The following is a 16,358-nucleotide window of genomic DNA, read 5'->3' on the forward strand; positions in this document are numbered from 1 at the left end:
AAGTGAAATTTCAGATAGAATAGTGGAGAGATGGTAGGCAAGAAGAGCCACTCTCTCCATCTTCACCTACTTTGTTCTCTTTTCCTTTCTGAACCACTGGCCCTCATTGCCTTTTCCAATGGAGACATGTGAAAGGTGGTAGAGGGGTAGATCAAGTCTTAGAATATGATAAAGGTGCATCTCACATGTCAGATGTTAGTGATTAAATGTTTTCTTTCTTTTTCCCCCAGATTCCCCTTGCTCGCCTCTGAGCTAGGAAAGGGCACAATAGTTATAATTACAACACAGTTATGGGTTAGAGAGATGGGAGAAAGAGCAAAGAGATTGATTGTGTTGGTAAAGTTTGTCCATGTTGAATGAATGTGGGCAACTGACCACAAATTTCCCAGAAGGAGAATGAACAAATGTGGATCTGGTTATGCCAAGGGCAGTTGTAACTGTATCCCAGAGCAGTGTGTGTGTGTGTATGTATGTGTGTGTGTGTCTTTGGATATGTACTCAGCAAGTCTTTCACTATAATAAGAAAGGTATTTGTCTGTAAAGTACATGACCATGATAATCCCTTCCAAGCATCTGTGACTTTTGATTCTTTTTTCACCTATAGTCAGAATTTGTAATTGATTATCTTGCAGGCCTTTTTGGACTCTAAGGGAGTTCAAAGTCATTTGACATTAGCTGCTTCTTTGAAATTAGTACTTGTGACTATAAAATGAGTCACAATCCTTAAGTTCTAGACGATCCATGTGACTTCTGACTGAAGTATATATAACAGAAATTATATATTTCAGTAATAATATTTTATTACAAAGAATAACTGTATTGCCAAAATCTAAATTGTATAAAATAATTTCAAATATCTATGATATTCTACTTATAATTTATTTGAACAATACATTTAAACAAACTTTATGCCTTAGATTTCCTTGATTTTTCTCTTAATTCCCAGAATTTTCTATATGCAACCAACCAGAAAAGCTTTAAAATTTCAAAGAGATCTTTATTTCCTTTTGAAAAGTTATTCTATACAAATGAAAATAAAAGTTATATGGAAGTCATTCTGAAGTCCTAGTGTTTTCAAATTATGTTCTAAATTTTAAAGAATTAACTAATTTTCCATGAGCTGTTTTTCATTCTCCCTTTCCCCCACTTATTGATCCAATAGTTTCAAGACTCTTAATAATTTACCACATTAATCTTCACCTTTAGCAGGTGTTTTGAATTAACTTTTTGATTTTGACTGTATCTGTTTACATATTTTTACGTAAAAATGATCATGACTCTGTGTTCCCTTTGGAATTAGGAGGTTGATAGAGCTAAAAGACACCATGTAGACTAGGTGCAAACTGCTCTATTAATGAAAGACTCTTCTTTTATCATAATTCTTAAAATAACATAATAAATTAGGGTTAAATAGGTTTTTCTCTAAATTTTTTCTGCCTATTATCATTTCTGAGTGAAATACAGTAATTGTTATATAAATAAGATTATTAGAAATAGATGAAATATTATTGCTACTAATTTATTACATACTCAAGGTACAGATCATAGTTTAACTTTATAAAGGCACATACCTAACCTCTTTTTTCTTTGTGTTTCTCATGTATGTATTACAATTCCTTGAGGAAAAGTTCTCAAACTCTAGTTACACAAGTTGAGAAACTTAAAACTATCATAGGCTTTTCCCCCCCTTACTCCAGAAAATCTCTAGAATTGCTTCAGAATTAGAAAATCCTAGATTAGAATTCCTTGTAAGCCTAGAATAGAATGTGCCTGCTTCTAAAGATATATTTGGTAGGCATATATCAGTTTCTGGAATATTGTATTTGGCTAAGCGTTGATAAGATAACCTTGCTCTTGCCAGGAGCTCTGACTTCAAACAATTCCAGTTCTACAAGCACCTGCCAATCCGTTCCCAACCTTTAAATAGAAAAGCTTTCCTTTTAATTCACAGTGATTAATAGGCTTCCCCCAATCTACTACAAAGTCAGAGAAGCAAACAGAAATTAGTGAGGTAAGCATATTGATAGCTGAAATGTCTCTTAACCAAACAAAATGGAAGAAGACTTGAAAGATAAAATTGTGGATATATGTAGTACCTCAGAGTCATTTAATAAAAGGTTTAGGTTTACCCCTGGGAAATAATTTTCAATGAATGTGCAGAGAATTTCACTTATCTAAGAAAGATATAATTGTGAAAAACTTTATTCAGTGAAATGAAGTATTACTTTCCCTGTAGTATCACAAAATAAATGCAGTTGTTAACTTCATTTAGGCCAAGACTTAGGATATAAAGCATTTGGAGGAGGGTATAGGCATAATTTTGAGTATATGGAACACATTTTTAAAATCAGAAGATAACATGGAGTCTGAATGGAATAGATTCATGCATATTTAAGTGTAAATTACCTACATATGAATTAACTGCTTTGCTAAAAATAAGATATTTCTTGTTCTAGGTTGGCGTTTTCCTGATAGCCAGTCTGTTTCTAGGCCACTTCTTTTCATGGGTTGTAGAATGAGCAGAGAATATGAAGCTAATAGCTTACTCTGAGAATGAGGCACATGTATAAATAAACTCATGAATGAGGGAGATGAATTTCAGTCTCGGTGTATTATATAAAAGTAAGAAAAATATATGTTCTTTAGGGGAAATTATTTTAAAATGAATGGGAAAGTGAGCTTAAAATTATATTTGTGAATATTTTTGTTTCATGCAGAAAAAGCAGAGCTTAGAATAGTTGGTAAAATGACCCAAATTCTGATATTAACTATAAATGTCAGAATACCACCTTGTGTTTATATAGCACCTGTTTCTTAGTAAGTGGGAGAACAATGACCCAGAATTTTTGCTTTTATTTTTGCTTTGTATTTAGCTTTTGCTGCATAATCAATATAACTATACAACTGTATACTTGGAAAGATACTAGTCTCATCTGTATTTTACCAATTTGAGAATATATACTGAAAGATAAATGAGTTCTGCTGGCTTAGAAATGATTAGTTTTCTCCAACATTGGTTGTTAGAGCTGCTGTTTTTATTTTTGCACTATCAGGTTTTGCTGTGTGTGTGTGTTTTTTTTTTTCCCTTGTCAGTAATCATTTTCTTCTTCTTTTTAAAAATTTAATCAACTACTCCTAGGGCAGAGAAGAAAAATAGTCTCTGTCTTTTCATTGGATGTTTTTCCTACTCAAAACTCCTGAGTATCACTAATTACAAAGTACCTTCATTAACTGACTAGCTTTGTTTTTAAGAATCTGCAATTTCTGCTATAACAAGTTTGTCACCAACTTTAAAGTCTTGATTCTATTTTGCTATGGGAGGGCAGCTTACTATATACCATAGTTCTTAGTGTTTTCAGGCTCATTTACAAAACCTTTGTCTCTTCTGGAACTCCATAAGAGGAAAGACTCTGTCTTCAATATACTGATTCATTGGACAGACCAGTGTTATAGAGTCTGTTTTGTTTATTAAATTAGCTTTGCAAAGAGTCTCTTAAAATATATTGGATTCTTCGAAACCCCATTTGACCAGCAGCAAGCCTCCCTCCACCCTGATTTTTCTGTATGCAGCTGCTTAACCCAGCTTTTAATTTACCAGCATCAGTATATAAACCTAAATATTTGCCTTTTGTGGTCCTTGTAAGTTAGATAGGGAATACGAATATGGAAAGACCAGATATGGAAAATGAATAGAAAAGGGAAATAAGTTTATTTCCGTGGCTTGCTAATTGTTTATAATCATGTGTTTACTTTTTTCCACATGTAAGCAGTTTGTTGAATTAACCTTTTCAGTGATTTTTATTGAATGCCACTGTCTTATAACAATTTTAGTAAGCTACAGGTTTGTCTAATACAGATATTTTAAACTACATTTTGACTTAAATTCATTTGGGCATAAATTTTCACTATTTTTGCAATTCATTAAATAGGTAGAGAAATAAACAACTTTAATGCAATTATTTAGTAGTAGTTCGAAAACCAGTAGTTAACAGCATCTGCCTTTATTTTTATTATGTGAGCTGTTGTGTACATAACATTTAATATGATAACATCTTCACTATCCTATTCTAGTTTATATCTATTTATTACTTTTCAAAGGTCCTGGAAAAATAAATTATTATGCTTGCTTTGTAATAATGCAGTAAATCTGTTTTTAAATTACGATCAACCTTTTATCTTTAACTAACTCCGTAAGAATTGCCTACTTACATGTTTTGAGAGGAAGAAACATCTGGCATGCAGTGTGTTATCATTTAGTGATTTATGTCAAGCCATAGCACATGTACAGTTAGTTCCACAGTTTGTGTTAACAGCCATTGTTGGACCAGGCGTTTCTCCAAAGCTCATGAGTTAGGGAGTGGTAATTATAGTAAGTCGTATATTATAAATAATGCATGTATGTTCCACATGAGTTATGTGGGATTTAGGCCCATTTGCTAGAACATAGCTGCATAATGATTTGTTTGGATTTTGTTGCAGATGATTGATAGTGCAGAATGTTGGCAATAATGTAAATTACTGTTGGGCTTCCTTGCAAATTTCAGTACAAGTGGTGATTTCTTCTCTTTTTCTGTGTGCTTGTCTAGTCTCGGCAGACACCTGAGGGTGAGTTCCTTCCCCTTGATCAACTTGAACTGGATGTAGGTTTTAGTACAGGGGCAGATCAACTTTTTCTTGTTTCCCCCCTCACGATTTGCCACGTGATCGATGCCAAAAGCCCCTTTTATGACCTATCTCAGCGAAGCATGCAAAGTGAACAGTTCGAGATTGTCGTCATCCTAGAAGGCATTGTGGAAACAACTGGTGAGTAAAAACATAGCTATGCCATCAAATTTCTTTATTCCATAATAACTTTATATTACATGCATAATACTTCTCATAGATTGGGCTGAATGTCTCAGCTCGCAAATGAAAGTAATGATTTGTCTGTTATTTCTTTGTAGCATTCAGTTGATACTGCTTTGAAAATGAAGATTTATTGTTGTGATGATTGCATGTGTAATGTTAACTCAGAAGTACTTACTGCAAGACAAAAAAAGGGAACTGAGATGTATCCTAGAAATGGTTATGATGTTCTAGTTTAATTGTGGAGTTGGATTTCCTATAATCATATTTTTTAAAAGGTTTAAGGTTAAAATAAATTCAGGGCAATTAGTGAGCAGCCTGAACTCTGCAGGCATATTCTTGCCTTAGGGATGGTGATTCGGGTGTCACTGATAGAGCTTTGATATGCTACTAAGTGCAACCTCAGTGGAAAATTCCCTGTGTGTACATGTGTATGTGTGGGTGTGTGTGTGTGCGTGTGCTAAAGCAGCATTTTAATTTCAAAGTAGGTCAGTAGATTTCCCCAGCTGAACCTTGACCAAAAATTTTTAAAAAAGATAATTTCTTCCTTTTCTGCTTTGCTATAGCTAGCTGTGTGCTGTATGCTATTCTTTAAGATGCAATGTTGGTAATGCTGCGAATACTCACAATTTGCTACTCTCTGAGGAGAACAAGGTTGGCAAAAGAAAAATAACAGTAAATCAGAGTATATTATTTGGGACCTAAGCATTGCCAGTTGGTTCGCAATCTGCTGGATGCTTGAGACTAACAATGGAATATCTACATAGTTATATCTATCTGTCTGTCTCTCTTGAATTTTATCCTTGCTACAAATAGTGAGAAAGCAGAAATATTTTCACTTTCCATTTTTTTCTGCCAATATCTTTCTAGTCATCTTAAAGTGCTAGTTATTATGTATAAACTATAGCACTGAAAGTTTTAATAACATAGGCAATAACATAGATGCATTCAAGCCTTAAGTCAAGGTAGATGTTACATAAGGAAAGAATCTCCCACCTTGACATAAAGCTTTGTCCAAGGAGCAGGGTGAGGCAAGCCATTGTACTATTATAGATCTACATAATACGTATTTGAAATGCGGGCAAGATACTTAATCTCTAGAAACTTCTTTCTCTTCTCTCTAAAAGGAGAAAGATATAATAATCACCTTGAAGCTACTTGTTGTATTACTATTATTTTGTTAACATTAGTGGTTGACTTTAAAATTTAAGGTTTGGAGGACAATGAGTAAAGACTTAATTCATCAATCTTTATCTGGAATTTGATTTCTATGGACAATTTTATGGTTTAGATTCTCTAGATTTTTAACTTACAGTTGAAATCATTAATAGTATGTTTTAAAAAATATATTGATAAATGATGAAACCAATCTGTAAAAACTTCTAGTTCAGGAAATCTTTAAATTTCAGTTTTATTCGCCTCATTTATTGAAGTAATAATATATTGTTAGCACTTAAACAGCAGATGGTTTTTATTGATTTGTTTTTATAACATATGGTTCTACTTTTGACACAGCTGGTTATTGTTTATTAATTGATTATTATTCTAATCACTGCCACAGTGAAGTTTCTGTTTCACTTGACAGTCTCAGAAACATTTCACTAGTTCTTTCTGTCTACCTATCTATCCATTCATCCATTTTTCCCTACTTATCTCTAGTTAGTGTGTACCTCTTAAGAATGAGAAAATTCTTCTACAAAATCACAATGTAATTAAGAAAAAAAATCAGAATATTAGACAATGATACAGTACTATTACTTAGCTCATAGGCTACCTTCAGTTGCTCTACTATCAGTGGTTTAGTAATTTCCATCATGGCTATTTTTTCCTGGTTCAACATCAATTTAAGGATTATGCCCTTATTTGTTTGCTTGTCTTCTCAGTCTCAAGATGGAAGAGTCCCTTAACCTTACTTTGTGTTCTTGACCTTGATGTACTTGAAGTATAAAGGCCAGGTATTTAGTAGGAAGTCTCTCAACTTGGATTTGTCTGAGCCTTCCTTATTCATTAGTTCTTTCAAATTTTGACTTCTACATGGGCATCTTAAGGGAATACTGAAGCAGACTGTTTTTAAAATACTCATATGTGTTCTTGACTGAACTGATGTGTCTCCATCAGATTTCAGAGGATCATGGTTAGTAAATGATATTTTACATAAAGTAATTTGGAGTTTTGTAACATTAAATTATTCATTAGGACTGTAGATTTCATTTTAACAATTTCTCCCTTTTCCTTTTTGAAAAATAATGAACTGGCAGAGAGTACTTTCCACAGAAAATGTGAAAACTTGACTAGAAACTGAATTTATTTAGAGATTGCCTTTCATGGAGAAAAGAGTAAAGTCTACCTCATCTTAACCTCTTAACTAAGCCTGTTTTCTAGATCCAGTATAGCAAGAAAAATAGCAAAACATTACTCATAATTTATACATGTTATTTCATGGAAAATTTATCTGACATTTTGTATATATGCCCTAACTAATTAAATCATGTACTGTTCAAACTCTGTAAAATCTGTCTATATTCTCAGACCTTCCTGAGTCTGGTAAAAATATCATAAACATTCTTACATCCATATGATCACTTAAAATTATACTGAGATTTATTTAGATTCATTTTTCAGGATGTTTCCTCCTTTATCCTTTCATTCATAATACTTTCTCATAATAGTTATTTGCTTAGAATAAGGCAAATATGATCTTTGGGGATGTTTTGAACATCAGTAATACCATTTTTTAAATATTATCACCCTGCTTATATGCACCCTGCTTATATGCAAAGTATTCTTTGGAAGGACTGATGCTAAAGCTGAAACTCCAATACTTTGGCCACATCATGAGAAGAGTTGACTCATTGGAAAAGACTCCGATGCTGGGAGGGATTGGGGACAGGAGGAGAAGGGGACGACAGAGGATGAGATGGCTGGATGGCATCATCGACTCGATGGACATGAGTTTGAGTGAACTCCGGGAGTTGGTGATGGACAGGGAGGCCCGGTGTGCTGCAGTTCATGGGGTCGCACAGAGTCTGACACGACTGAGTGACTGAACTGAATTGAATACCATTTTAGCTCCAATGTTTTTGTTTTTGTTTTACAGGCTTGTGACTGACTGTTTACCCAATGTTACTTTTCATCAACTTAACATTAAACCACTAAGATTTTTTTAAATCACTCATTCATTCACTGGATAAATATATGAATACATGCTCTGTACTTGGAAAACATTTGAAATTCTGGCAATATAAAGCTTGCTTCCCAGTCTTAGGTTGACAGTCAGGAAGCATCTTTCTGAGAAGGTGATACCAAAGTGGAGACTTGCCTGTCAAGAAGGACCTTCTGGGCCTGTCTGGAGGAGAGCACAGCAGAGGCTGAGAAGCAACTGGTACAAGGATCCTGAGTCAGGAACCAACCTGACTGATTCCAGGAACTAAAAGAGGGAGGTGGTGGTTAGGATAGAGTGAGCAACGTGGAGTGTGGAGTGAGAAGTCAGAGAGGTGGGGGGCACCTCTACATGACAGACAATTTTATTGCATTGCTGCAGCAAAGTGCCGGGATTTGATTCATAAGCAAAGCCTGCATTGAAATGCTAAGAGTAGTAATTTATTAATCTCAAACTCTATATAACTAACAGAAAGCTTTTTTTCATATAAACTGGATTGCATGCAGTTTACTTAAAAACAAATGACCCCAATGCCTAGGGAATGTATTAAACTTTTGACAGTTTTTGTATTAATAGTACTAAACTTACAGCCTTTACCCCCCAACACAGGCACACCATTGCTCACTTGGCTGCAATCCTCTGATGAGAATCTTCTGATGTCATTTGGTTTTTGCCTCTTTTCTGTAGTCACAGTGGGAGTGGTGGTGGTGATGGGAGGGGGAAAGGGTGGAAAATTAGAAGCTTTCTCATTTCCTTGAGAGTCTCAGCTTCCCGCTGAAGACTCACAAATAATTACTTTCCCCACCTCCTTGGAAATACTCCTCAGTGATCAGGTTCAGGGATGCTGCCTTGTTTGCTTCTAATGAGCTGGTCTTTCACTTCCATCAAGGAACAGAACATCCACCTCTTCATGAATAACCTCTGCTTCTTGGCTCACATAGCAAATTTCTAAACATAGGTTACCTCCAACTCTTGCTCTCTTTGCTGCTTCTCCCAGGAGGGAGAGCACTGCTAGCGGCAAACAGCATTGCAGATTTGGCTCATTAGAACTCGATGCTTTCAAACTTCAATCTGCTCTCCGCTGCTATTTGGCAGTCTTCTTAATTGTCTTTTCTGCACTCCCAGGCTCTGTCCCCATGGGATCTATTTTAGCCCTTTTCTCTCTTTCCATGCCCCCAGTCCCAGCTGTCCTATGCCTTAGCATACTGTATTTCCATCTAGTCTATCAAAAAGAATGTGACACTTCAATTTTGATACCTTTTTTTTGCCCTCTTTGTCCATTTCTCATGACTATCTTCTCCTTTTCTTTGCTGGTGTCTGTGGGTAAAATGTCTTTATTCCATCTCCTTTATCATTATGTTTATTACCTGTAACTCAAGTGCCAATACTTATCATACCTAATACTTGAAATAACTGACTCTCATTTCTCTCAAATGTGTTCCAGTGTTTTCATGATGAAAAACATAATCCAATTATTTATTCCTTTATACTCAAGGTTCTTTCTGGAATTCAGAGACATCACATTCTCTCTCTCCTTCTTTTTTGTTTCTTCTAATTGTTATTTCCCAGTTGTTCCTTATAACCTGTATGACTGCCTCTCCCTATATTTTTTCCTGGATTGCTGCCCTTCCCTTCTTTCCTTTTGAATCAAACTACTTGATTTTTTTTGAATGAATCCACAAAGTACTTTCAAGTCCATTATTTCTCTTATCTCCAGCTATGAGAAGGAAATGGCAACCCACTCCAGTATTCTTGCCTGGAGAAACCCATGGACAGAGGAGCCTGGGAAGCTACACTTCATAGGGTCACAAGAGTTGGACACGACTTAGCGGCTAAACTGCTGTTATGAAGTCTCTCACCGGCCTTATACATGCCATCAATTTCCAGGACATTCTACTCAGATGTCACTTTTTTGATTCAGAGTCAACTTGTCTAAATACCAAGTAATCATCTTATCCTCAAATTACATCCTCATCTGGAAAGTTTCTCCCTTTTAATCATGGCTGTTTTATCTAAGATCTCTTCCCTTTTCTTCTTCTTTAAAAATTATCCAATTAAATCATTTCACAAATATCTATTGAGTACCTGTTACAGGCTAAACAGTATTCTAGACTCTGGGGACATGTTAACAAAACACAATTCCTGTTATAATCACATGTGGAAATCAGACAATAAAATGAAGAAGTTCCTCATTTAGAATGTTAGAAAATAAATGCTATGGAAAAAAAATAAGAAAACAAGGCAAGAGGGATTAGAGTTGTAGGGAAGTCAGGGTAGGCTGCAATGAGAAGATGACTTTTAAGTCCAAACACAGTACCTTGAGTAAAGCAAATTCCTTTTCTTTGAAAGGGATTCTGGATAGAGCTTCAGCAATTGTAAGTGCTCCAGGAGAGCCGGTAACTGGCTTCTGATCTCTCTTAGTGATGTTTCTTAATTCAACTCTTCCTCTTTAAGTTCACTTATAAATCACAGTAGTTGTCTCAGGAATGGATTTAGTATTTGCTTACATGGAGACTGTGCATTGAATGGTTGCTTGGTGAATTTGCTTCAACACTACTATCATAATAAACCTGTGCTCAAAAAGCCCTAATGCATGCATTCCTTCCTAAGAAAATTAGGCTGCTCTGCTTCCTATAGTGTCCATACACTGATGCTCCCTTTTGCTCCTATATCTGCGATAATACCATTTTCATTACCTAAGACAGCATTTCTGTCTTTTCCTACATGGTATGAGAACTGCCATATTTGTTTAGTTATCCCTGGACTCTGTAGTCTATGTGCTTTCCTTTAATAACTCACTTAAAATGCTGTTTTACTTTTTATTATGAAAGGGCTATTAAATGCATTTTCATTATAGAAAAAAATTAAAAATGCAAATATGCAAAATAAAGACTTTACTCTTATTTTCAGCTACTGTACAGTTAATGTATAGATCATTAACCTTTCGAGTATGTGTATTCAGGTATATTGTTATTAAACATATGCTGTTTTATAACATTCTTTATTGTATAATATGTGTTTAACATCTCTCATGTCAAATTACGGAGAAGGCAATGGCAACCCACTCCAGTACTCTTGCCTGGAAAAGCCCATGGACTGAGGAGCCTGGTAGGCTGCAGTCCATGGGGTTGCGAAAAGTCGTACACGGCTGAGCAACTTCACTTTCACTTTTCACTTTCATGCACTGGAGGAGGAAATGGCAACCCACTCTAGTGTTCTTACTTGGAGAATCCCAGGGACGGCGGGGCCTGGTGGGCTGCAGTCTCTGGGGTCGCACAGAGTCGGACAGCAGCAGCAACATGTCAAATTAGGATTCTACACCCTTTATCTTAATGACTTTATTGTATGCCAATTGTGTGTATTTGAATTTTTATTACCTGTCTCCTAGTCTGGAATTCTTAGCCATTTCCTTTTTATTGAGATAAATACCCTTATAGGCCATAGCTTTAATTTACTACTAACTTTACTATTTTATATTAATTCTTAGAGATGTAATTCCTGAGTAAAGGAACATATATATTTATTTGTTTTTAACATCTATTTCAGGGTTGCTATATAGAAAGTTGATACCAGTTTACATCTGAGTATGAAGGTGCCCATTTCTTCATACCCTTGCCAATAATGGATATTATAATCAGTTTTATTTTTGCCAATTGACATCATTTTATTCTAATTGATTACTAGCAAGATTGAAATTATGATATTTATTGACTATGAATTTTATCCCATGAAGTCTCAGACACTGTTGCTCATTTTGCTTGCAATTTATTGTATGCATAAATTGCTTATATAATTAGAACATTATTTTGAAAAACTATCCCTAGTAGTCTGTATAGTATTATCAAAATAATTTCGGTATTATATATACATGTATATATTTTCACATTCATCTCCCGTGTGCTTTATTAATATCTCAAGATAAACTATAAACTGCCAAGATTGATTAAGGACTTTGTTTTGAGGGTATATTTTTTATATCACGTATTGTGTATCATAGATTGATAGTAGTAGATATCAGTAAGCACTTCTAATGTGTTTATTGTTATTTTTAACTGATTTTAATAGAGTTGCTCTCTGTTTATAAGCTAGCTTTCTGAGTCACACATTATTTTCTTATAGGAAATTAATCAACAAATCCTTGTTGATTCATGTTATGGTAGGTGTACGTTCGTGCCTGCTCTTTGTGACCCCATGGACTGTAGTCCACCAGGCTCCTCTGTCCTTGGAGTTTTCCAGGCAAGAGTACTGGAGCGGGTTGCCATTTCCTCCCCCAGGGGATTTTCCTGACCCCGAGATCGAACCTGCGTCTCCTGTACCCCCTGCATTGGCAGGCAGATTCTTTACCACTGAGCCACCTGGGGATCCCCTATGGTAGTTGTAAGATATTACAAAGGTGATAAAGGAGGAAGCCCCCAGTCCAAAGGGAGAAAGAAGTTGAACGAAATTGACTGTTAGCAATATGTGCTCAAACAGATGTATGTCATGCTATAGTATAGGCCAATAGTAGTGGTTCCTGATGGATTCGTTCTTAAGCAGTCTGAGAAAAACCCCTTGAGGACACAGCATGGGTTGAGACAGGAAGGTGAAGCAGAAGGTGGTCAGGAGGGTGAGGAGAGCTGGACATTCCAGCCCAAGGAACAGCAAATAATTCATTTTGTTAAAATCAAATTGTTTTATGTGGTTCAGATACAGGACAGGTGGAGGGGGATTGCCTGGAGATTAGCCTATCCCTGAGGCATGATTTGAACATAATTCTACAAGCAGTGACGCCCTCCAAGGATTTGAAGCAGGAGAATGCCACAATCCTATTTGCGGGAACGAAAGATCGCTCTGGCTGCAGGTGGAGGATGGATTGAGTGGGGCTGAGACTGGAGGCAGACCAATCATTAGCTGTTACAAGAGGCCAGACCAGAGATAATTGGTTCCTGCGTGAAATTGTCTGACTCAGACAATTACTTTCAACTATATAACTGTTGAAAGTAATGAGAAAGGCCTCTGGTTCCAAAGTTGTTACTTATGATTAAACAGGAATGGGAAAAATCAGCTCCAGGATCTTTCCCACTGAAGTCCCTCTGGCTATTTAGAAGAAGCTGAGACAGAGAAACAATAAGATAAATTGAGAAAAAAAAAAAAAATCAAACAGCATGAACAAGCCACTGACTTCTTACTAGTGAAAAACAGTTGGAAATTTTCTAATGAAAAAAATCACAGAGCAGAAGCTCAACTTGTGAATAATTGAGATGTGCCTACAATTTTCCTGTGTGAATGAGTCTATAATATTTAGCTTTATTGGTGGTAATTAATAGTTTCACTTTAATGATCCTTCCAAAGAGAGTGTTCAGCAAACCCCTAGTGTTACTGCAAATGATGTAGCTTCCTCTTGACTATTGGAAATTTTATTCATCCTTCCTCATTGAAAGTACTGAATCATTAGCCTATGAGCTCCTTGTCCCTTTTGTAGTCAGGACCAAAATAAGGGATGTCTTGTTTATTTTCTGGTTTCCCTATTCCTGCCCAGGTTGCAATTGCCTTTTAAGGTAAGTGGTGTTTCAGAAGACTTAGCTTGCCACATAAGACCCATGGATGTGTGTATTTTGGAAATCTCAAAGTACCCTCCTCCAAGTAACTTCTATGGTTATATATTTGTTTGACATTTATAGCTTCTTAATTGTGATTTTTTTTCTCTCTTTTAGAGATAGCTTTTGAATAATTTGTTGAGTGAAATAGAACTCAGGTTTTTGAGAACCATGAATTCTTTTTAAAATATAAGGGAACTTTTATGAATAATTTCTAAACAAAATCTTGGTTTATTGTTTTCTTTTGATAAGCTATTAAAGACATTTTCCCAGGGACTTAAGAAAATTAATGCCTAAACAGTGAGGCATGAAGTAGGATAACTATCTCCACTAATCTGAAACTGAAAGGTTTTCTGAGGCATGTAGCTTTCAGTGCTACAGGAGCTCTGAGCAAACTGGAAAGGTTAGTCACCCAAATTCTCAGTCAGGAATGTTAATTAAGCCCTGCTAGAGGCCTGCTTCAATATAATGAGGAAGTTTGCTTCATTGGTAGTGGAATAGGTCTTCTCAAACTCATTATTGGAGTTACTCCACTGTTTTCCATATTCTGCCTTTGTCAACACTGAATTCTCAAAAATACATAAAAAGAATATTTTCATATGTTACTTTCTCTATTATTTTCCTATCTTGTATAGAATATTTAATTAATACAATCCTCAGTGTTTTAGATTGAAGTTTATCATTTGTTGTTCAGGAGGGTGGTATGGGTAAGTTACTGAGGCTTAGGTGAATTGGGGAGGGTTGACACTATATTTGTCACAATTTGCCTGTGGGGGTATGATAAAGTAGTAGTAGTAATGTGTGCATGCTCAGTTGTGTCTGACTGTTAGTGACCCCATGGACTGTAGCCCATCAGGCTCCTCTGTCCACGAGACTTTTCCAGGCAAGAATACCAGAGTGGGTTGCCACTTCCTACTCCAGGGGACCTTCTGGACCCAGAGATCAAACCCGCATCTCTTGCATCTCCTGCATTGGCAGGCAGATTCTTTACCACTGTGCTACCTGGGAAGCCAGCACAATAAAAAGAAGTCAGCAAACCTTATAGATAATGTAGCTAATTTTTAAAATGTAAGCATGAGGGATTGTAATTGGGGAAAACAGTTTTGGTGAAGATGTGGGTTAGTCCAGGGACAAGGAACATCAAGATTTATACCTTAAGTAGGTACTTTTCAGAGATTTCCAGGTAAAGTCCTGGGACTGACTGCATTGGAGTCCCATGGGATACTTATTAAAATACTGACTTTGGGGCCCTCACTTAGTCTTACATTGTTCAAATATCTGGTGTTTGTGAACCAAGGAGTTTGCATTTGTAATAGGAACCCCCGTGATTCTTATTAAGAACATTAAAGTTTGGGAACTCCTCAATCCAGCAACTAGTAAAGCCACAAATATTTAGTGAATTAATTACTCAACTGAAATACTAAGGACTAATGAAAGAGAACATAGCTCTTTAAATTTCTGAAGTCTTCAGAGATGAAGCTTTGTGTCGACTCAGACTGTGCTGATCAATGTAGCCAAATGCAAATGAATGTGGGTGGAAAACAGTGAAAATCAGGAGTATGAATTAAAATGCATTGCTATTCATCATCTTAACGAAGAACAAGATGTGATAGCTATTGTAGAACATTGTGTGAAGATGTAATATAAATGCCAAACAACAGTGTTAGTGCCACTCACTGCTGGAGAGTATTCCGATCACTGAAATCACTACATAGGGGCTTGACCAGAACACTGCATGCAAGTATTTAATGCATGCAGTATTTACCGTTTTATAAGAGGAATTATGCCTGTGAATGGCATCAGCCCCTGATCCCCACCTTATTTCTGAGTCTTATTTTTCTTTATTCTTCTGCGGCACTGCTCCCTCATGTCAGTTTGTTGTTGTGCTGGTCCAAACATTTGGTGCCCAAACAGGGACCTGAGCTTTCGAGGGTTTTTTAACGGTGCCAAAAGATGCAAGGAATTCCAGCCGAGAGACTGAAGGACAGTGAAAGTACTGGATGATGGACAACACCATTGAATATCAGGAAGGCATGTCAAAGAAAGGAAAGAAGAGGACATAGTTCCACATTGATGCTCCTGGAGAGCCGCCAGTGAGGGGGATAAGAAGACTGACAATCCGCAACCACCCAGAACAGGCTCCAAGGACCAACAAAGCCAAATGGCCCACTTGGGGTCAATTGAAGAAATTGACCATTGAAGGGGAAAAATTGGTCAAAGAACAGGGACAGCTTTGACCTTGGCTACCTTGTTCTTGGCTATGTTATCTGTGATAACTACCATGGTAGGTGCCAATCATACTTATTGGGCATATGTACCTAGTCCTCCCCTGTTAAGCCCAATTACATGGGAGGATTCTTCTGTTCCAGTTTTCATAAATGACTCTTCTTTGTTACTCAGACCTTTGGACCCAATCCTTCCTTTAAAACCAGAAGAGGGCCAACAGCTTTCAAATGTTAGTGTTAATTATACTGTGGGGACAGGTCTTACCTATATGTATGGGAGCGGAGACTCATTGTCTTGAGAGAGGATTTCAAAGTTCGTTATCTATAGTTAAAGTAAAGTAAAGTGAAGTTGCTCAGTCGTGTCTGACTCTTTGCGACCCCATGGACTGTAGCCTACCAGGCTCTGAGGAGGCTCTCGGTTCATGGAATTTTTCAGGCAAGAGCACTGGAGTGGGTTGCCATTTCCTTCTCCAGGGGATCTTTCCAACCCAGGGATCAAACCCAGGTCTCCTGCACTGCAGGCAGACGCTTTACTGTCTGAGCCACCAGGGA

General features: G+C 36.5%; 1 protein-coding gene across 2 annotated transcripts in view; it reads left to right on the forward strand.

Annotated features, from left to right (window-relative positions):
• The window catches only part of KCNJ3 (potassium inwardly rectifying channel subfamily J member 3), a 184,306-nt gene that overhangs the window by 9,020 nt on the left and 158,928 nt on the right, over positions 1–16,358 (forward strand). Inside the window, exon 2 of one of the 2 annotated variants that reach the window (XM_040229107.1) lies at positions 4,587–4,803. The exons of the other annotated variant lie outside the window; for it this stretch is intronic. Coding sequence (XP_040085041.1) covers positions 4,587–4,803 — 217 coding nt within the window. The remainder of the gene's footprint in view (positions 1–4,586; positions 4,804–16,358) is intronic. 2 annotated transcript variants of the gene reach the window in all.

Source organism: Oryx dammah, unplaced genomic scaffold, assembly GCF_014754425.2.
Source record: "Oryx dammah isolate SB20612 unplaced genomic scaffold, SCBI_Odam_1.1 HiC_scaffold_27, whole genome shotgun sequence".
Taxonomy (NCBI): Eukaryota; Metazoa; Chordata; class Mammalia; order Artiodactyla; family Bovidae; genus Oryx; species Oryx dammah.